The following is a 23,337-nucleotide window of genomic DNA, read 5'->3' as shown; positions in this document are numbered from 1 at the left end:
CCAATGAGGTGACCTCCATCTCAGCCTCTGGAGAGGAGCTCTGTGAATGGGCCATTCTCACTGGTCCCACTATAAGATAGCCTTAGCTGTCTTCTACCCACTAGAAGATAGCCTTAGCTTCTGTGGGATCAGTGACACCTCCATCACCTCCTCCAGCAACAGGTGGGGTGAGCCTGCCCGCCTTGAGAGGCACTAGAAAAGAGCTCTGTGAGGCCATCAGACATGCAAATCAACTCCAAGGAGACCTGTGCTTATTTAACCCTGGGACATGGGCCCCTGTTCCAGAGCAGCCCTGACCATTATCTACCTGTCCAGCCCTCTTGCCTTTTGGTCCAGAAACAGCAGATTCAGGGGACACTCCAAGATGAGCTTCCAGACCCAGCTCTTCTGTCTCCTGGTGATGGGCTTTCAGGGTAAGCATGTTTCCCACTGCTGATCGTGAGCTGGACCTTTAGCCTTTGACACAGAGACCATGTGCTCAAAAGGGGGTTGGGGCAATTATAGTGGGATATGTAGCATTGTTTTTATTTAACTCTTAGTAGGAAATCCAGGCACAGAGCCCCAGGCTGACAATGAGGCAGAGGCACAAACAGCTTTGAAGCTGTCCTTGGACCCCGGAAAACCAGGGAGCACCCTGTCCATGTTCCCACCCCAGGTCCACCAGCCTTTGGAGGCTCACCAGGGGTCCATTTAGGCTACAAAGGAGAGACTCATCCATCAGTCTCTCAGGGTGAGGCTCTGCCCTGTTGGTCACCTTTCATAACTTGTCCTGGGTCCCAGGACACATGGACAACAACATGAATTCTTGGACACAGGCAAAGGTGGGAAGGCCCAGGGGCACTTGATTTCCGGTTTGTGCCACATTTAAGCATAACGTGGCTCTTCTGAGCATCCACGTTTCCTCGAAGGCTTTGAGCGAAATAATACACTGCGATGCCCGGGTGGGGTGTCATTGCAGGCAGCGGAGGGTGGCACGTCCTGACTCAGGCCCCAGAGACCCTGGCAGCGTCTCGGGACAGCTTCGTCTCCATCACCTGTAGAAGCAGCATGGAGGTAGGTACCTCCATGGCGTGGTACCAACAGAAACCCAATGAGGCTCCCAGGCTGCTCATCTTTGGGGCGTCTGCCCGGGCCGCCGGAACCCCGTCCAGGTTCCGGGGAAGTGGCTCTGGCTCGGACTTCTCCCTCACCATCCACGGAGTAGAGGCTGAGGACATCGGGATATATTACTGTCAGCAGCACTTCAGCTGGCCTCCCACGGCGACACGTCCCCACACCCAAATCCCCTGTCTGGGTCGTAGATGCCGCTTCTCGAACCAAGACACCTGCTTCCTGCAGGAGGCCACGGCGTGAGAGGTGTGACGTGCCTGTATTTGAGATTCCACACCCTGAGAGTCTCTGTCTCCTGACCTGGTGACGCCGGGGCGGGTTGAAGAGTTACTGCCTCCCACTGAAGCCAGATCTTCTTTTTTTAAATTTTTTTTAACGTTTATTTATTTTTGAGACAGAGAGAGACAGAGCATGAACGGGGGAGGGGCAGAGAGAGAGGGAGACACAGAATCCGAAGCAGCTCCAGGCTCTGAGCCGTCAGCCCAGAGCCCGACGCGGGGCTCGAACTCACAGACCGCGAGATCGTGACCTGAGTTGAAGTCAGACGCTTAACCGACTGAGCCACCTAGGTGCCCCTGAAGCCAGATCTTCTTAGAGGGAAACGTGGAAGGGGACAGAGCCAAGCAGTGATCCGGCGCAAAGCTTTCGATGGATTTGCTTATTCTGTTCTGTTGTCGATTTCAGAACAGAGCACCCCAAAGCTTAACGGCTTAAAAGAACGGCAATTCATTATCTCTTGTGATTCTGTGGGTTGGCTGGGTGGTTTCTCTGCTGGCTTGCCGGGGCTCACTCAGGCAGCGGCAGGCAGCTGGCAGGTCAGCTGGGCGGAAAGACCCAAACTGCTCTCCCCTCATATCTGCCAGCTGGTGCTGTTGTCAGGTGGGGAGCCTCAGGTCTCCTTTTAGTCACACACAAGGGGAGGTGTGGTTAGAGACCTCCAGCTCCCCCGTGCAAGCTCTAAAGGGTTGAACAGACTATAGAAATTTATAAAGTAATAATAATGCTACTTTTATTATCACCATCCACTAGCAACTGTGACACCTCAGACATCCTGCATCTCTGTTATGCCACTGGATGCACAAGACAGCCCCCCACAGTAAAGAAGTTCAGGGTCTGCAAGGTTAACGGTGCCCACGTTGAGAAACCTTGTTTCACGGGTTACTATTTGCATTGACAGCTATCCCAACATACTTTTAGTTAATATTCTCCCATTTGACATACACAAACCTTGCAAGCCTATACTGTCATTACCCCCAGGCCAATCTTTGTGCTAATTTTGTCATGAATTTTACTTTTACATAGGTTTTGAAACTCACAGTATATTCCTCGTGGTGTTGCTTTCAATGGGCAATTGTCTTTAAGGAAACCGCAAAGCAAAAGACAGGTCTTTGACATTTACCTATCATGTCGTTTGTGTTTCTATCTGGTGAAATTTATCTTTTGCCAGAACTTTCCTTTGCATTTCTGTGATGCAGGTCCGATGGTGACACGTTGTCTGTTTCATTTTCATCTTTAAATGGCTTTATTTTACTTTTATTTTTTAAGGATATATTTACTAGAAGTAGCATTCTAAATTGACATATTTTTCCTTCAGTGCTTGAAGATGCTGTCCCACGGTCAGCTACGCATCTTTTCCTGATAAGAAGTGTGCAGTCCTTTTTCTTGCTCTCCAATACTTTTTTTGTTTTTCCTGCCTGGATTCTTTCAAGGTTTTCTCCTTATGACCAGTTTTCAGCAGTTCGACGAGGATGTGCCTAAGTGCGATTTTCTTTGTGTTCATCCTGTTTGCGGGTTGTTGAGCTTCTTGGATCTGTGGGGTGACATTTTTCATCTGCTTTGGAAAATGTTCAGTCATCCTTCAGCTCATAATTCAGTTTTTAAAAGTTTTTTTTTACATGTTTAGTTTTGAGAGAGAGAGAGAGAGAAAGAGAGGCAGAGCAGGAGTGGGAGAAGAGCAGAGAGAGAGGGAGACACAGAATTCAATGCAGGCTCCGGGCTCCGAGCTGTCAGCACAGAGCCGATGCGGGGCTGGAACCCATGAACCGCAAGTTCATGACCTGAGCTGAAGGGCCACCCAGGTGCCCTTCAGCTCGTGGACCGTTGAGGGTTGGCTGGCGGTAGGCTGCTCGAGAATAGCTTCATCTTTGGCAGCTGGACTCTTTTCTACATGGTCTCTAATCTTCTAGCAGCCCAATGAGGATCTGTTCACAGGGAAGTTGCAGGGGCCAAGAAACTGAGGAAGAATTTATGCAAGGTCTCTTGAGGCCTGAGCAAGTCACAGGCAAGGGCTGAGGATCTAGCCTCTGTCTCCTGGGGGATAGAGCTGCACAGGGCTGTGGCCACAGGAAGGGAAATCACTGGGTGGAAGAATCCTGGAGGGGCCACAGCAGACAGCACAGCACCCACACTGCAGCGGGAGGGGCCAGATTCACTCTGCTGGGAACATGGTGGTTTCAATCTGGGGAACACTGGAGACACTTGGGTCATGTTGACTCTCCGGGGCTGGAGGGAACACCACACTGACCAAGTTTCCAGCCTCTGCGTGCATGACTCCAGGAGAAAAACTCACCATCAGCTGCAGACCAGTGACTTTGGCTTAACAAACCACAAAAACGAGGAGAGGCTCCTAAGTTTTTCGTTTACAAAGTGATTGATCAATGTTCTGGAACCCTCGGCTGCTTCTGTAAAATTTGTGGATTCTGTGGGTAAACAGCAACTCAGAAGCCTTTGTGATACTGGAGAAGATTTTGTCAAACGTATAACTTGCTTTCACAAGTTTGCATCTGTGAACATAAACCTAATGCATTCAAGCTTGTCACCCAGGGAGGCCTTGTGGTTCTAGCTATTTCCTCTTAGGCAAGGGGACTGCTTTGTTTGTCAAGAGCTGCTGAGCAGAAAAGTTGGCTGAGCTCATAGTAGAGGTGATTCACTCTCTCCTCGATAAAATAATAATATACACCCTTAAGAGTAATTACTGTGTAAGATAGTGGGCATGTAGGCTCCTTCCTTCCTTATTTCTTTCCTTCTTTTGTGTGTTTTTTTTTTCCCTTTGTACATCTATTCTGACGACATTATTTTGGATGTTTAGAGCCTCTCAGAACAACTTGAATTGTGAGATTTTATAATTTACGTATCCAATTTTATGCACAATTTTGCTAAGTTTGTAATTAGAAATTGTACCTTAGATGCATCAATTAATTTTTATGTGAATTTTTGAACCAGTTCATTCCTATTAAACCAAAAGCATGTGTTATACGTTTATTAAACATACAGACTATATTTTTAAATTAAGAATGTTATACGTTATAAATTTGCACAAGGATTTCCAAGTAACAGCAGATAAGCATGGGAGTCAAGGACTCCTTTTTTTCCCGTAGGACTAGAATAAGAAAGGGGCGCCTGGGTGGCTCAGTCGGTCAAGCGTCCGGCTTCGGCTCAGGTCATGATCTCACAGTCCGTGAGTTCAAGCCCCGCGTCGGGCTCTGTGCTGACAGCTCAGAGCCTGGAGCTTGCTTCGGATTCTGTGTCTCCCTCTCTCTCTGCCCCTCCCCTGCTCATGCTCTGCCTCTCTCTGTCTCAAAAATAAATAAAAACATTTAAAAAAATAAAAAAAAAAGAATAAGAAAAAACCACTTTGTGCCTTGAATGCCTGCCATCATTAGGAGGAAAGTGACAGGATGAAGGAAGCAATTAAAGGGCATCATAAGACTTTAAATAAGAGAACTTATTTCAAAGATACAAAATCTGTACTAATGATATGAACAGCAAAAGAGAGATGGAGTTGGAATTTTCCCGGGAAAACAAATGCACACATAGGATTTCCAAGTAGGTTGGTTTTAGTCCCGGGTGTTGTAGGGTTACTCACTGGGCAGTCTGAGGAGCAAAGGTCAAGGAAGCCGCTTCCAGAGTTCCTCGAATCAAGCGATTCCGGAATCATGGAAAATCTGCTACGAATAATTTCAGTAGCAGCTCAAAGAAGACGAGTCCCGAGAGATCTCAGAAGCCATGATAAACCTCAAGAATTACAGGAAGCTCATCTGTGGGCTGCACACACTTTGGCCCACAACACCGGTAGGAGGGTAAGGGTTTCCTGCGCTATTCCAGTTTTTAGATCTTATACAAGCACCTTTTATTAACCAGACAAAATCTGGGGCCAAGGAGAAAGGGATTCTGGAAAGTGGTGTCCATGAGAATGTAGAAGGGCAAAGCAGTGATGCTAAGCAGACACATAAGCAATCTGGTCCACTTCTTTGTACTCCAACATCCAAAACACTTGTCTGCCCATGTTTATGTTTCCAATTAAAGTCCAATGGCATTGTGCGTCTACCTGATACGATGCAGCGATCCCAGGCAAACTCCAGACATGTTCTCCTTCTTCCCCAGAAGGGGATGCTTATTTGTTTTCCAGTTTAGCCACAATCACTTTTACCTTAAGTCATTTGCAGAATGAATTTACCACAAATACACCTTCTTTAAAAAGTAAGGAAAGAGAAGGCGATAGAGCCATCAAGTGCCTAGATAGTACCCCCCCAGGCCCTGAAGCCACAGTGGGAGTTCAGGAATCAGTACTGATCTCTTCCTTTGTCTTGCTGGGCAATTACCTGGAGCCGAAAACCCATTTAATTCTTGGTAAGGGGAATTCCGCGTAGCAGAGCCCGTGCATCACCTCCATCCTTGCCGCCATGGCCACTTAATGCCCGAGCTCAACGAATAAACGCTGGGGTGTCTGCCTAACAGGCTAACCGATCCCCTCCAAGTTGGTCATCTCGTCTGCCTGATAACTGAGAGCTCCCCGTGCAGGGCATGTGTTGTCACGAGCACTTGCGTAGGACACAAATACCCTTACAGCAAGTGCCTGGTCCAGAGATCCATTCATAAAACTCTACTTTGGAGCTTCTCGTCACCAACCTCCCAGGCTTGTTTTATCCAATCTTCTGACCATGTGACCACACTTTTAATCACTGCCGCTGAGTGAGCAAAGACTCTGCTTCAGTTCACCTCTACGAGAGGTAAAGCGGACTGGAGAAGCCAACTCTGAGTCCTGCCCACTAGATGAAGCTCTTCCTGCATGCTTTCCCCCAACTGTTCTTAAAGTAGTCTGCAAGGCTACAAAACTCTACGTTTGATCTGAATTTAGGCACATCTTGCGTAAAACCGGACTGCATAAAAATTCAGTGTATACTGGGCCTGAATTATTATTATTTTCTATGGTCACCTGTCTAAAGAGAATCCACGTAAGGGTTAGAATGAAAGAAGGGGAGCAATTCCACAAGTGTAGGTCCCATGGGAGCTTGAAGAACTCACCAGCCCTGGGGACTGCCCCAAGGCCTACCTAGCCTGTATATCCCACTTCTACCTGATGACAGGATACTGCGTGCATACATTACGGCTTGTTGGTAGGTTACCACTCAATTCGTAAGGACAGCTCAGGTCACGTGGCTACTGCAGGATCTATATACAACGTGTCGTCTCTACCAGGGCTTAACAGCAAGCCAGGAGCCCATCTCAAAAAGGGAATTGTTATCTGTGAAGAGATCAGAGCACTATTCTAATACCCTCGAGGTCTATACTGTGCTTCTCCTGTTGGGGCTCTCTGAAGCCTCCAAATGCTCTCTCCCCGTCTGCCACAGGCACTTTAAGCGTCACTGTGCTGCTGGGTCATAGAGTCCTCTGCCCGAAGCCCTCACTGCCGAGTGCCCTTCCCTTCTGGGTCTCACTCAAAACAGGCAACCTTACATTTTCCTAAATAAATGAGTATATATTGGCTTCAGATCTAAAGAGGACTTCGTGCCGTGGAATCTGTTTCTTAGTTACTGAAAATATGTTTTATTTTTTAAGTCTATTTATTTTTTTTAAGTAATCTCTACACCCAACACGGGGCTCGAACTCACGACCCCGAGATCAAGTCACATGCTCTTCCAACTGAGCCAGTCAGGCACCTCTGAAAATGTGCTTTCATCTTGGAGGCAATTTTTTTGACATTCCCCAGACCACTCAACTTCTAGAAACTTCTCCGCAACCAGGACCGTGGAGGAAGTTCGGTGGATTTGCCTTGCACTTCTGTATTCAACCACCAAATACATGGTTTCAAGCTAATTCTGGATTTTTAATCGTGCCAGCCCTGATAATGATTTCTTAAAATTGAAAAAAAAGATTTGCCAATACTTTTTCAAAATGGTTCTTATACTTCCTTCCTCACCTTCTCTTCTCAAGACTCGAATTATTCATGTAACAGACTGCTTGAAGGTGTCGCACAGTTCGCCGATGCTCTCTCTGTTCATGTTTTTTTCAAGTATTTTTTTTTCATAATAGCACATCTTAGACAATTTCTAATGCTAAGGTTGCTAATCTTTTTTGCTGAAATATCAAATCTTGTGGCTTGCATCTGTCTGACAGACTTGGGTCTCGCTTTTAAGGTTTGTTCGGCGGGACCGGAAGAACATTTTGTCCAGGGGTAATTTGCCCCACTACCAAGACAGTACTTCCTGAGTACTCAGCCGGATGCCCTGTGATCGTGGGGTTTCCTACTCTCACTGGTGCGCACAATAACTCTTTCTGGCCCTGTGTGAGCTCTGACAAATTTTCCTTGTAATACCTTTTTATGTTTATGTATTTATTGTCGACAGAGAGAGAGAGTGAGAGAGAAAATACAATTGGTGGAGGGTTGAGAGAGAGGGGAGAGAGAATCCTAGGCAGTCTCCACACTGTCAGCACAGAGCCTGACGTGGGGCTCGAAGCCACGAACTGTGACACCATGACCTGAGCTGAAATCAAGAGTCAGACGCTTAACCTACCGAGCCACCCAGGCTCCACCCACCGCTCCGTAACACTTTCAGGCAGTTTTTCCTCCAGCCTCAGCAGGTTCTTGACATGCATGTGTTGATCAATACACTCTTGAATATTGAGCGGAACAATCTGTAGACATCCTAGGTTCTCTCTCTATGCTGATAATTTATCACTCCAAGGAAATCAGGGAATCAGAGCAAAGAGGAGGACTCTCTGTCCTAAAAAATATGTAAGCACCAAATGTAAAGACCTTGTAGAATTTCTTTGGATTTCTGGGCTTTTGTCCCACTCAGCAGACCAAGTCTTAGATGGAGAGGTAACAGGAAAAGCGGGTCACAGAACCCGAAGACAGCAAAGCAAATACTCTCATCACAGGTTAGTAGACTGATTCTGTCCCCTGGCCCTTGGGGATAGACATGTTCTCTGCAGACAAACTTGTGCTGCCCTGGTCTGGCCTGGGACTCCTGGGGGACACCGCACCGGGGTGCTGCAATTGTAAAAAGCCAGTCCTGCAGCTAAGCCCAGCCCTGACAGAGCAAAGAGGATTACAACAATATTTATCTCGTGATAATTTCTCAGAATCCTATTAATTCTTAATTTCTAGAATAAATACACTTACGTAGGCAACAACTTCTGGCTGCCCCACCTGGTAGTAGAAGTTTTTTTTCACACTTAGGCAGCTTTTCACTTGTGCTGCCTGGTGGGACAGAGCACTCAGAATGGATGGGGACACACGGCTTAGCTGGAGATGACACGTCAGCAACGGCAGATGCTCAATACCTGGGCACTTACACACCATGACACCCACACTTCTTTATTCCTCTTCTCCCACATCGCGTGGCTGGATGGTAGTTTCTTGTGCCAAGAATATCAGGACGTTAGAGCAAAGAAGAATCTCCGTGGCCTAAATAACATCCGCAGGCACCAAATAAAAGGGGCCTGTACAAGTTCTTAGAGTGTCTGGGATTGTGTAATATCTGACAGATGCAGTCTTAGAGAGACAGTAAGAAAAATGTGTTACGAGTCTTAAAGAGACACAGAGGACTCTACAGTCACAGGACAGCAGACGGATTCTGCCCTTTGGCCCTCCAGGGAGAAACACCTGCTCTGGAGGCAAATTTATGCTGCTCTGGTGGAACCTGGACACTGGGGGTTTTATTGCACCTGTACCATTTTTGAGATAACCCAACCCTGTGGCTGTGCCCAGTTATGCTCTATCCCCCGCTCATTTGCATGTTCCTAGGGCACAGCCCACTTCCCTGAACGCTGATTAATGGGCCGGTCACACCCTGTGCAGGACCCAGTCCCGGTCAGGACACAGCACGGACATGAAGGCCCCCGCTCAGCTCCTGGGCCTCCTGCTGCTCTGGCTCCCAGGTAAGGAAGGAGAACACTGGGAAATTACTCAGCCAGCGCGCCCCGTACTGCCTGGCCCGCCAGCCGCGTCCTCTTATGACACGATTCATCGTGTGGGTCTTTGTTTCTCTGTGCCCCATCTCAGGAGCCAGCTGCGAAATCCAGATGACCCAGTCTCCATCCTCGCTGTCTGCATCTCCAGGAGGCAGAGTCACCATCACCTGCCGGGCGAGGCAGAGTCACCATCACCTGCCGGGCGAGTCAGAGCATTAACACGTGGTTAGCCTGGTATCAGCAGAAGCCGGGGAAAGTTCCTAAGCTTCTGATCTATCGTGCATCCACGTTGCAAACTGGGGTCCCCTCGCGGTTCAGCGGCAGTGGGTCTGGGACAGATTTCACCCTCACCATCAGCAGCCTGGAGCCTGAAGACACTGCCACTTACTACTGCCAGCAAAGTAACAATTTCCCTCGCACAGTGTTACAGACCAGAACATAAACCACCAGGGACGCAGATGTGAGAGGCCGGGCTGCCCCCCGCGGCTCCTCCTGTGCCTGCATCTGCTCAGAGAGTTTGTCAGACGCAGTCCCACTCTGGGGGGGGGGGGGGGTCACTGGGAGGTTTGGGAGAAGGTCAGGGAGGCGCCTCGCGCCCCTGACTGCCCTTCCCCCTCCTCAGTCCAGCGGCACAGACACGACAACGTCTCTTCCGATGTAATCCAGACGGAGATGTGGGCAATGGCATCCATCAGGGTTCACACAGCAGAAGAGAAGCCACTCTAGATTTCCAAGCAGGAATTTTTTTGATTGACTTTAAGTTGCAAAGAAATTCTGTGTTCACAGCAAAATTTAGCAGAAAGTAAAGAGATCTCCCGAATGTTCCCTGCTCACACACATGCACATGCACAGCCTACCCTACTGCCAACATCCCCCACCAGAGTAGTGCATTTGTTATCGTCGATGAGCCTACGTGGACACATCATTATCACCCAAAGTCCATAGTTTACATTGGCATTTACTCTTGGGGTTGTGCACTCTGTGGGTTTGGACAAATTCATAATAACATTAGCCGCCATTTTCGCATCATATAAAATAGTATCCTTGCCCCCCAGATTCCTCTATGCTCCACCTATTATCCCACCATCCCCACCCTAGCCCCTGGCAACCACAGATCTTTCTACCGTCTTCACAGCTTCACCTTTTTCAGAATGTCATATAGATGGAATCATATAGCACGTAATCTTTTCATATGGGCTTCTTTCACTTTGTAATATGCATTTAAGATTCCTCCATCTCTTTTCATGGCTTGTGAGTTCATTTCTTTTTAGTTTTGAATATTATTCTATTGTCTGGATGTGCCACAGTTTGCTTATTCATTCACTTACTGAAAGACATCTGTTTTGTTCCCCCCCCGCCCCCCCCCCCCCAGTTTTTGGCAATTATGAATAAGGTGAGTATAAACATCTGTGTGCAGGTCTTGTGTGGACATCATTTTCAATGCTTTTGAGTAAATACTAAGAAACACAGCTGCTGGACGATATGGTAAGAGGAGGTTTCGTTTTGTGAGAAACTGCCAGACTGTCTTCCAAAGGAGCTGTGCCATTGTGCATTCCTGTCACCAATGAATGAGGCTTCCTGCTGCTCACATCGGTGTCAGCATTGGATGTTGTCGGTGTCCCTGATTTGGGCCATCCCAAGAGGTGTGCATCTCATCGTTGCCTGAATTTGCATTTCTCTGCAGACATGAGAAATATGAAGTATCTTCTCATACGCTTATTTGTCATCTGTATACCTTGTTTGGGGAGGTACCCATGAAGGTCTTTGCCCCATGTTTTAATCCCATTGTTTGTTTTCTTCTTGTTGAATTTAAAGAGCTCTTTGTATATTTTGGTAACAGTTCTTTATCAGAGAGATCCTTTGCAAAATTTTCTCTTGCGGTTTCTTGTTAGGAATTGTTGTAATACAGGGAATTAGAGTTTAACTACAGTTGTTGTTTTTTTTAATGGACTGGGAGTAGGGTAGGCAGAAGAGCAAATACGAGATTCGAGAGAGTGCCTGGTGCTCCCCCCGAGAAACCAGAACACATCACCACTGAAGGCTGAAGGTACAGGCTGCTTAACCATATGTGTGGTCCTCAAGCCTGTCTGGGAAGCCCCGGGGTAGATGTGCTGATGCTCTAGCCTCTGCAGCTCCTCCCCAGGTGGTTCTCCAGCCCTGACCTTGTCAACTCTGCCGGCAGGTGCTGACGGATAGCATCAAATCCTCCTCTTCTGAACTCCAAATCTCAGTGAGGGTGCCTTGTTGAGCACCTACCTCTACATGGAGCTATGGAGAAAAAAAAGGGGGAGATGTGTTTCCAGAAGTGATGGGTGGCTGACAGCAGGCAGCCCAGGATGGTCGCTAATTCCCAGCTGTCAGAGCTCTTCCGGCTGGAAGATAGACCCAGAATACACTTGAATGTTCTCCCAGGTATTAGCGGTACATCTGGGATCATAGCATGAAACTTTATTGAGTTATATGGTAAACAGAAAATGAGGAAATTACATTCATTATATATACACATATATGTGTATAAATTACACATATAGCAAAGGTTTGGCAAATAAATGGAAAACGTTTTTGACACACACACAAAACACTAAACATTAATGAAGCATTCTTTGTCCTTATCATGAAAATAACTTGCTCCTCAATATTTCCCCAGAAGCCTTCATCATCATCATCGTCATCATCTGTATCACTGAGAACTTCTTATAAATACAAAATTGCAGGTCACCTGAGACCTCGAGACGGAAACCTGCATTTTAACAAGTTACCAGGTGATCTATAGAAGGTGTAAGAAGCTGTTTTAGAGACTGTTTGCTTCAGCTTAAAGAATTTTTTTTTTCCACTGAAGCCATTGAAGACAATTTCTACTTACAGCTGTACGTGGAAACCACACTCAGCTCTATTTTCCAATTAACAGAAAACTAGACTTGAAAACATTTTTACGATGGTAGAGCCTAAAACACATATTTATCTGTCAATGGCATGATCAAACACTTTGCTTTTACTTACTTTAATTTTATTTCCAGTATAGTTAGCATAAGGTGATTCACCAGTTGCACCCATCACCCAGTGCTCCTCACAAGTGCACTCCTTACTCCCCATCACCTATTTTGCCCATCCCCCAACCCGCCTTCCCTCTGGTGGCCACCAGTTTGTTGTCTATAGTTAAGAGTCTGTTTCTTGGTTTGGCTCTCTCTTTCTTTTTTCTTCTTTACTCATTTATTTTGTATGTTAAATTCCATATATGAGTGAGACCATATGGTATTTGTCTTCCTCCGACTGACTTATTTCACTTAGCATTATACTCTCTTATCTCCATTCATGTCATTGCAAATGGCAAGACTTCGTTCTTCTTTATGGCTTAATAATATTCATATATATATATATATATATATATATATATATATATATATATATCACATCTTCCTTAACCATTTATCAGCCAAAAGACACTTGGGCTGCTTCCATAAGTTGGCTATTGTAAATAATGCTGCTGTAAACATAGAGGTACATGCATCTTTTTGAATTACTGTTTTTTGGGTTTTGGGGGTAAATACCCGGTAGTGCAACTATTAGATAGTAGGGTTCTACTTTTGACTTTTTTGAGGAATACTCTGAAAACTTAATGGATTAAAGTTGTTAGAAACTTGAGGAATTACAAAGGCAAGAGAATATAAATGTTATGCACCAGTATTGGAGATAAATCGACTTAAATTCCTTTGTGCAGCTTGATTTGGAGATTTTGTTCACTCCTGAAGCTTGCCATTAGAGTGTTTTACCCAGAGTAGTCACTACCTTCCCGTCCTGGTCCCAGATGAAGCGCTCTCCATAGGATAGAAAGCATCTCAGTGACATATAGTAGAACCACCCAGCTGAGCCCTGCCTGGATCATCCACACCATTGTTAATACGAACATTTGTGAATATGAAAATTAATGCTTAGTATTGTCTGCCATTGGGTTGTGAGGGGTTTGTTAACAATCGTTATTGTGCAAAAGCTGACAAATACAGTATTTATACACCTGCACATTTATGTAGATGCATTTTTTATTTTTTATTTTTATTTTTTTTCAATATATGAAATTTATTGTCAAATTGGTTTCCATACAACACCCGGTGCTCATCCCAAAAGGTGCCCTCTTCAATACCCATCACCCACCCTCCCCTCCCTCCCACCCCCCATCAACCCTCAGTTTGTTCTCAGTTTTTAAGAGTCTCTTATGCTTTGGCTCCCTCCCACTCTAACCTTTTTTTTTTTTTTTTTCCTTACTCTCCCGCATGGGTTTCTGTAAAGTTTCTCAGGATCCACACAAGAGTGAAACCATATGGTATCTGTCTTTCTCTGTATGGCTTATTTCACTTAGCATAACGCTCTCCAGTTCCATCCACGTTGCTACAGAGGGCCATATTTCATTCTTTCTCATTGCCACGTAGTACTCCATTGTGTATATAAGCCACAATTTCTTTATCCATTCATCAGTTGATGGACATTTCAGCTCTTTCCATAATTTGGCTATTGTTGAGAAAGCTGCTATAAACATTGGGGTACAAGTGCCCCTATGCGTAGATGCATTTTTTAAAATTGGCACCTTCAGTGTGAGTGTTTAGCAATCCATTCGTAATGACACTAGGAAGAAATTAAAACAAAATAATATTTGAATAAAAGTTAAAAACCTAAGTTTTTAATAAAAGTTAAAAACCTTATTTATGGTAAATATGCATATATGTGTATCTATATACATACAAATGTATATATACATATTAGTTATATTCTAGGCAGTGCATAATTAAATATACATGTATTTATGTTATGTGACTATTATACATGTATATATATGGTGATATAACTATAAATACACGTTTATTTTTTCCAGATATAATTATGTGTTTAATGGTTATTGAACCCCTTCCAAATGAAAAATGTACTAAATTTGACTAAATTCTCACAAAAGCAAATTTCCCATAACCACACACACACACACACACACACTCACTGCTTTCATACAGAATAAGATTAAAAAATTGATTAATTCATTTGTTCATTCTCAAGTATTTATCAATGGATCACTATGTGTCTGGCATTGGGAAAATATTACCAAAAATCAAACCAAAACAAAACACACAAAAAAGAAGGAAGGAAAGAAATGACATGATCCCAGAAGAGAGTTCTCTAATATAATAATGGACACTCAAGACATCAAAAAAAGCTTTTAGTAAACAGAGCAAATACACTCAAAAGAATTGATCATCAAGCTGCAGTATCAAACCACACAGAAAACGTATTTACAATACATGCCTATGGGCAGAAAAGCTGACTGACATTAAGAAAAAAATATCTACCATACGAATAATAGATACAAAGAAGAAAGGAAATAATAATGAGATCAATGAAATGGAAAATTAAATATATGTTTAAAAATATACAAATACACATGTCTGATCACACTGATAATAGTTATAAAATGTTTGATGAAATTTAACAATTCATTACTAATTTTTAGTTTTTTTATTAAAAAATTTTTTTTAGCGTTTTATTTATTTTTGAAAGACAAAGAAAGAGCGTAAGCAGGGGAAGGGAAGAAAGAGAGGGAGACAGAATCTGAAGCAGGCTCCAGGCTCTGAGCTGTCAGCACAGAGCCTGACGTGGGGCTTGAACCCACAAACTGCGAGATCATGACCTGAGCCGAAGTCGGACGCTTAACCAACTGAGCCACCCAGGTGCCCCTCATTACCAATTTTTAATTAAGAAATGTCTTAGTAAACTAGGAATAAAAAGAATCAGAATAGAAGGCTATCATATAACTTTTCATACAAACTGGTTTATTTGTAAGAGCAAAAAGTGGGTGCTATTAAATATTAAAGATCACATTAGGACTGCATCAGAGCAAAAGAGAAGTTATAGGTGCTCTAAGGCATGATAATTTGATGAGTAAAAACTGATGAGAATGAGAAACAGTAAAAATAGAAAAAAAATTTAACCAAAAGACATTAACCTCTAAAATAAAGAATAAAACCATGGAAATAGAATCCAATAATGTATGAGCCTTCTCTACTGCATAGTACCTTAAGAGCCATTGCATGGATTTGATCTATGAACATATGCTCTCCTGTTGTCCATATCTCACCAATATTTGTTCTATAAGTAGCATACCAAGATAGAGCTGATATTTCACACCCATCCCTAAAAAATGAGAACTCATGGAATTCTACAGGAAAAAAAGTACATTTTCATACAAAAATTTAAGACTTAGAGGGTCATCCAATTCTTTTATTTTCTTGATTTTAGAAGGTGTAGCCTCTAATCTAATTACAAAATTTAGAGCCATGAGGACAAATAGGGGCCAGAAAAATTAGAGATGCTTTCTTCTTACAAACACGCTTGAGGAGCTCCTCTGGGACTGGATGTGACTCCTGCGTCCGATGAGAACCCCCAGTTGGCACTGGGCCCTACAGGGGCCCTGGTTCTGCGGCTGCAGCCAGACCCGCCCAACCCCTCACTGATTTGCATGTTTCCCCCAGAGAATCCACATTTCTGCTCTTCAGGATCCCCATAAATAGGCTGCTCAGTGAGTCGGGGCAAAAAAAGAACCTGAGGCAGGCCCTGGATTGAACATGGGGGTCCTGACCCAGCTCCTCTGCCTTCTGCTGGCCTGCCTCCCAGGTGAGGAGGGCGGCGCAGGGGACATCCCCGAGATGGTGGCCGTTCTCTCCTCCTGACTGGGGGGTCTCCCCAGGGCTCCGTGGATCTCTGACCCGGGATCTCCCCTCCCCGCGGAGACCCAGGTGCTCTCAGCTTAGGAGACCAGGACGCCAGAACCTTCTGGGAGGGAATGGAGTGGGATCTCGTAAACAACCGTGACTTTGTGTTTTGTTTCCTTGCCAGCTGCCGGCGGGACCGCTGAGTTGACTCAGTCTCCCACCCATCTCTCTGTGTCCCTGAAAGACAGCGTGTCCATCATCTGCAGGGCCAACGAGAGCGTTAGTGATTACTTAAGCTGGTATCAGCAGAAACCAGGCCAGCCTCCCAAGCTTATCATCTATGATGCCGATAACCTAGAGTCTGGAGTCTCAGACCGCTTCTCTGGGATTCAGTCTGGCACAGAATTCATCCTCAAAATCAGCACAGTCGAGGCTGATGACACCGCCATTTATTACTGCCAGCACGATTATGCGCTTCCTCCCACGGTGCTGCAGCCCCGAGCATAAACCCTCCTCCCGGGCTGGGGCTGCTCCTGCCGACGACGGTTGTCAGGTGGTCGGGGTTCCAGCAGCTGCACTGTGCCCTGCGGTCTGTTGGTCGGGGCAGGGCGTGCTCTGGGGAAGGGCTTGCGGGGCTCAAGGGTGATGGCCTGCAAGGGACTTTGTCCTTCCAGAGTTTTCCTTTGGACCAACATAAAACAATGAATTCATTGAATTTTATCAAGGAGGCTTCTGGGTCAGGCTTGCAAAAGAATTTGTCTACAGCATGGTCTTTGAATCTCTTCTCTGAGAAACTCTCCGAGAGGTTTTGTTTTGTTTTACTTTGAGACAGAGAACTAGGCTGAAAAAGGAGCCCATAACCAGGACAATACTCCTAATACGTTTAACAATAACAACAGTAATAAAGCAGGAATACGACTGACAGTAAACAGCGACAGTAACTAGTCCGCCATTGACATTTGCCGAAGTCTTGAAGATCTGCTATGCGTTCAACGATGCACTAAGGCCTTACCCTTCTCGAGTAATCAGTCGCACAATAATCCTCTAGAGATGAGAAATCAGAGGTTCTCGGAGCTCAGGTTGCTCAAAATACCAGTGCTTGTAGGGAAGAAGAAAGGGAAAAAATTCTAATTTTCAGACTCCGTAAGTCCTACTCAGTAATTCATTCATTCATTTAAAAAGTAGATAATATTATGGGCATCTGGCTGCCTCTGTCAGTTAAGCGTCTGACTTCAGCTCAGGTCACGATCTCACAGTTCATGGATTTAAGCCTCGAGTCGGGCTCTGTGCTGGCAGCACAGAGCCTGCTTGGGGTCTATGTCTCCCTCGCTGTCTGCCCTTCCCCTGTTTGCTCTGTCTCACTCAAAATAAATAAATAAAACATTAAAAGAAATAAAAAGTAGATAATATTAAGTGCAGTAAAGTGAACTAACTATATATCAGGTGAATTCAAAGTATACACCTGGATAAAGATAAACGTGCATATCCTCCTCTAACTGCTACCCAGTCCAGAGACCCGTGTTTCCAGCATCCCAAAGACCTCCTCGTGCTCCTTCCGTCTTTTCCAGACTCCATCCCCAGCACGCCCGCCCGACCCCCAGCCACCACCACTGTTCTCTTTCCTCTGGTCTTAAACTTCACATAAATGAAATCACGCACTGTGTACTTTTTGGCAGCTGGCTTTCTTTGGCAACATGTTTTTGAACTTCGCTTTTGTGGTTGGTATGGCCATAATCTGTCCCCTTTTGCTGCGGAAAAGTTCTCTAGCATGTGAACGCATCACGATTTGCTTTAAACGTATGTGTCCTTCTAGATTTGAGACTGTTGTTGATAAAGATTTTAGGAACATTTTTGAAACGTCTTTTGTGAACTCACGCACTCACTTCCCTTGGGTACATTCCTCAGAATTGCAAGCAGGGCGTTGCGTGAGCTCGGCTGCCAGTTGCTGTCTATGCTCCAGCAGCTGTGAATGAAAGTCCCAGTTGCTGTAATCTTTGCAATACTTGGTGTAGTCATACTTTTTACTATAATCATATTGGTAGATCTTTAGGTGATATTGTGGTTAAAACGTACATTTGCTTGATGATTAATGATGTTGAGTAACTTCTCATATGTTTTTCATTATTTATTTGGATATCTGGGGAAATATCTGTTCAAAACACTATATATATATATATATATATATATATATATATATATATATATATATTTTGTTACATATCCTGAAAATGGATCTTTTACCAAAAATATGCACTGGGAAACCTTCCCCCATTTTTAAGAATGTCCGTTAACTCTCTTAATGATATATTTGAAAGTAAGTTTCTAATCTTGATGAGGTCTAATTTATCAGTCTTTTTCTCCCTTAATTTTGCATGTGTATGTGTGTGCTCCATTTAATAAATATTTGCCTTACTTTTAGAGCCTAAAGATATCCTCCTGTGCTTTGTTCGAGAAGCTTCATTATTTTAGCTCTCACGTGTAGATGATAATGCTCCAGGAGTTCATAGTTTTGCCAGATGTAAGGTGGGACAAGGTTTTTATTTCTACTGTCCATTTAATTGCATTTCCACGTCCAATTGCTCCTCGTTATTTATTGGAAAAGAAAAACAGCGTATCATCTACTCCATTGTGTGGCAAATGGCCACCTCAGAATCATTTGTCATTTAATGTGAATATAATTTCTTTTACAAAAACCTTTCTTGCACAGCAGCTTGAAAAAAGAACCAAGGTCCGAAAAAAAAAAAAAAAAAACTCATTGAAACCAAAGAGACTAGAAATGAGCTAGAAAACAGAAGAATGCTTACTTCAGTTGATAGGAAAATTCAAGGGCAGGAAAACCCAGACTACCGTGGGAGAGTCAGAATGATAGCTACCGTGTTGGGAGTAGTTACTGGCTGGGAAAGTTCATGAATGAGGTTTCTGGAGGATTTGAAATCTTCAGTATTTTCATCCAGTTGGTGACCTACATGTAAACCTTAGTCATTGGTGCCCTGAAAATGTTTGCCCTTTTTTTCTGTACGTGTTTCATCTCAATCAAAATGAAAAAGGACAAACCCAGAGCCTTTCAAACAAACATAAAGAAAAAAGCAAAAATCACTCAATATTTGTGGAAACTCAACCCCGTTAAAATATAAATATGACTCAGAAAGTTCTGAACGACCAGAAAACTGGTTGAGAAAATAGAAGGGGACACTGAACTGTGTGCCTTTACCCCTGAGGCACCACAGAGTTTATCTCTATTGATTTTCCTCGAACTATGGAGACATTTTATCTTACTTGGCTCACAGGAGAGCCTCCCAACCCCTTCTGGTTCTCTCCACACTGCTGCACCCACAGGGGATGTGCACGCTGTTCTCTAGGAAGGCGCTTCCCTTGCAAGTCTGAGATAAAAGGTCAGCTCTCGTTTTGCTTTGACTTATCAGGACTCATCAGTTCAGTTTCTCAAAAGGACACTCCCTGCTCAGTTCCTGGGGCAGCTGATGCTCTGGATCGCTGGCAAGGACAGAGGGCTGATGACAAAGGAACAGGGGTTGGGACGGTGAATTCTGGGGACAGAGGTGCGTATCAGGTGGATTTATCGACATGTTAGATGCATACATCTTGCTCCCTAGGATGGGTCATGTGATATTTACATTCATGAGCCTGAGGAAAATTCCAGAAGGAACAAGGACCTGTGTTCTGATGAAGACTGTAACACAGAAGGAGAGGGATGGCACAGGTGACTTACACTCTCCTTTGAAGAGGCCCCTTTGTATGCTGCAAATCTCGGGTTCTTTTTGAGATTGGATATTTTAGGGGTTTTAATCAAAACTTTAAAAATGGTTTAGCCTGAAATAGGTAACAAAAGCAAAGTTCTAAAAATGACTCATAACGTTTGTACATAACCTTGCATTTCTCTCTTCTTACTTTAGGATCCAGTGGGGATATTGTGATGACGCAGACCCCTCTGTCCCTGCCGGTCACCCCTGGACAGCCGGCCTCAATCTCCTGCAGGGCCAGTCAGAGCCTCCTGCACAGTAACCAATATACCTGTTTAAGTTGGTTCCTGCAGAAGCCAGGCCAGTCTCCAGGGTGCCTGATCTATAGGGTTTCCTCTTGGGTCCCCGACGGGTTCACTGGAAGCAGGTCAGGGACAGATTTCACACCCTTACAGAGCGGAGGCCGAGGATGCCAGAGTTTATTACAGCCTGCAAACTCTACAAACTCCTCCCATAGCTCTGCCCACAAACCTCCCCTCTCTGGGTCAGGCAGCTGCCCGCCCCGTGGTGAGAGTTCGGGGAAACAAGTGGGCAGATTATTGTCTTACTCTGTTCAGTTAGTCTCTGGGTGAGCTGGGATCGGCAGAGGGTTTCACACTTACAGACCAAAAGCCGTCATCTCCGGCACACGATTTTTCCCCTTATTCTTATGGATCAGTGGTGTATTTCTAAAGAATTCTTACGGTTTCTTTTCCCAAAAAAATAGACTCCTATAAGGCAGATGGGTAATAAAGTCTTGATGATCCAGAAAAATCAGGCACGTAGATATACGTTTCTTCCAGTGTTTTGAGAGAACGTGAGCACTCTGAGCATAAACACATTCATGGAGCCTTCCCAGAGCTCCCTGTACCCAGCATGCCTTCTCACGGATTTTACCTTTGGTGGGTAACAATGTGCAATTATCTGTCCAAAGTGATCAGCTTGGGTCACAGGTGACTCCGGGCTCAGCAATCCACTCCAGACCATCTGCCGCTGGGGGAGCTCCCCTGCTGGGGGGGGTTGACCTCACTCAAGGGCAAACTCTCCCCTTTAAGCAGAAAGAGGAAAATTCCCTTGGATCCAGGACGCGAACAGGTCTCCGTGTCTCTAATCTCATCCAGAGCAGCGTGGGCTTGGCTGTTTGGCGTGACAAAGGCTAGAGGACACAGTGCACACAATGTGTATGAGTATCACGGTATCACTCCATCCTCTAAAGGGTGACTGCAGGATATCAGACTCAGACCCCAACGAGACCGTCCCCCCACGTCACACAGCCACACACCGGCTTCCAGCCTTAGGGACCTGAAACCAACAGCATTGAAAGCAGAGACACTGCTTTCATCGTTCAGCGACGATGGTCAGGATTAGAGATTCCCAGAGGCTGATGCTCAGCTGGATTTCATGTTCCTTGTTCTTTCAGCCTGCACATGCTCTCATCGTTCCCAGGTGCTGTGAAGGGACTGGTGTTGGCCGCTGGTTGGTTTTGTTGTCCGGGCCACAGGACACATGGTTAGTCTGCGAGAAACAGACATTCTTTTTTAGATTTAGGACTCTCGAACTTTCTGTCTACAAATAGTACAGGAACATTTCCTAGCCATTCCCCCAGCAAGAGATAATCTAAAAATATTTTACATTTTATATTTTATATTTTACATTTTAGGATAACAGATTATGACATGAAACAACCAATAAGAATTGGAGATCTTTATGACTGGAAGTTTGGATCTCTTGACCACCTTCATCTAATTCTCTTATCCCCTAATCCCTGCCTCTAGCAACCACAAATCTGATCTCTCTTTTTTTTTTTTAAGTTTGTTTTTGTTTTTGTTTCCTTCTTTGTTTTAGAATCCACTCATAAGTGAGAACACACACTATTTGTCTTTCTCTGTCTGATTTATTTCACTTAGCGTAATGTCCTCAAGGTCAATTCATGTTGTCACAAATGGCAGGACTCCCTCCTTTTTTTTTTTTTTTTTAAACGTTTATTCATTTTTGAGAGAGACAGAGCGTGAGCAGGGGAGGGGCAGAGAGAGAGGGAGACAGACTCAGAAGCAGGCTCCAGGCTCTGAACTGTTAGCCCAGAGCCCAAAGCGGGCCTTGAGCTCGTCAACCGTGAGATCATGACCTGAGCCGACGCTGGACACTTAACCAACTCACTTAACCAACTGAGCCACCCAGATGCCCCGGGACTTCCTCTTTTTTAATGGCTGAATAATATTCCATTGTACGTATACATCACATTTTCTTTATCCATCAGTCCATCAATGGACACTTAGGTTGTTTCCACATCTGGGCTATTGTAAATAATGCTGCAGTGAACATGGGGGTGCAGATATCTTATTGACATACTGCTTTTATTTCCTCCAAATATATACCTAGAAGTGGAATAGCTGGGTCATAAGGGTAGTTCTATTTTTATATTTTTGAGGATCCTCCACACTGTTTTCCATAGTGGCTACACCAATTTGCAATCCCATCAGTCATGCACAAGGACTTCTTCTCCACATCTTTGCCAGGATTAGTTATCTCTTGTCTTTTGATGACAGCCCTTCTAATAAGCCTGGGATCATATCTGGTTGTGGTTTTGATTTGCATTTCCCGGGTGATTAGTGATATTGAACGCCTTTTCATGTATCTTTCATGTATCGTGTTGGCCATTTGTGTGTCTTTGAGAAAAACGTCTACTCAGGTTCTTTGCCCATTTTAAAATTAGATTATTTGTGTTTTTCTGCTACTTAGTTGTATGAGTTCTTTATATGTTTTGGATTAACCCCTGATCAGATATATGTTCTCCTGTTCTGTAAGTTGCCTTTTCATTTTGTGAATCATTTCTTTTGCTATGGAGAAGCCTTTGTTTGATGTGGTCTTGCTTGCTTATTTTTTATTATGTTGTTTGTGCTTTAGGTATCACGTCCAAAAACTCATTCCAAGAACCATGTCAAGGAGCTCTTCTCTGTTTTTTTTTCCCCCTAGGAGTTTATGGTTTTAGGTCTTATAGTTAAGTCTTTAATCATTTTGAGCTTCCAGTAATAAGGTAAATAAATTGTGGGGATATAATGTACAACATGATAACCTTAGTTACAGTCACTATATGGCATATTTGAAAGTTGCTAAGACTGGGACACCTGGGTAGCTCAGTCAGTCAAGTGTCCGACTCTTGATTTCAGCTCAGGTCACGATCTCAGGGTTGTGAGATAGAGACCTGAGTCTGGCTCTGGGCTGACAGCATGGAACCTGCTTGGGATTCTCTCTCTCCCTCTCTCTGTCCCTCCCCCACTCATGTGCAGGCGCTCTCTCTCTCTCTCTCTCTCTCAAAATAAATAAATAAACACTAAAAATAAAGAGGGGCACCTAGGTGGCCCAGTCGGTTAAGCATCTGACTCTTGGTTTTGGGTCAGGTCATGATCTCACGGTTTGTGAGTTCGAGCCCCCTGTTGGGCTCTGCACTGACAGCATGGAGCCTGCTTGGGATTCTCTCCCTCTCTCTCTCTCTCTCTCTCTCTCTCTGTCCTTCCCTGGCTTGCTCTCTCTTCTTCCCTCTCTCTCTCAAAAAATAAAAATATTTTTAAAAAGTTGCTAGAACAGTAATTTCTAAAAGTTTTCAT

At 44.5% G+C, this 23,337-nt stretch overlaps 2 gene segments (V, D, J or C); both read left to right on the top strand.

Annotated features, from left to right (window-relative positions):
* The first annotated feature begins 933 nt into the window (after positions 1-933).
* On the top strand, positions 934-1,353 carry LOC122215253. The segment is given in 1 exon segment: positions 934-1,353. A coding segment is annotated over 1 exon segment (420 nt).
* Positions 1,354-15,893: 14,540 nt separating this feature from the next.
* On the top strand, positions 15,894-16,502 carry LOC122215252. The segment is given in 2 exon segments: positions 15,894-15,957; positions 16,180-16,502. Coding segments are annotated over 2 exon segments (372 nt in total).
* Positions 16,503-23,337: the final 6,835 nt, after the last annotated feature.

This window comes from Panthera leo, chromosome A3, assembly GCF_018350215.1.
Source record: "Panthera leo isolate Ple1 chromosome A3, P.leo_Ple1_pat1.1, whole genome shotgun sequence".
NCBI lineage: Eukaryota > Metazoa > Chordata > Mammalia > Carnivora > Felidae > Panthera > Panthera leo.
This window is presented reverse-complemented; position numbering and strand designations above follow the sequence as displayed.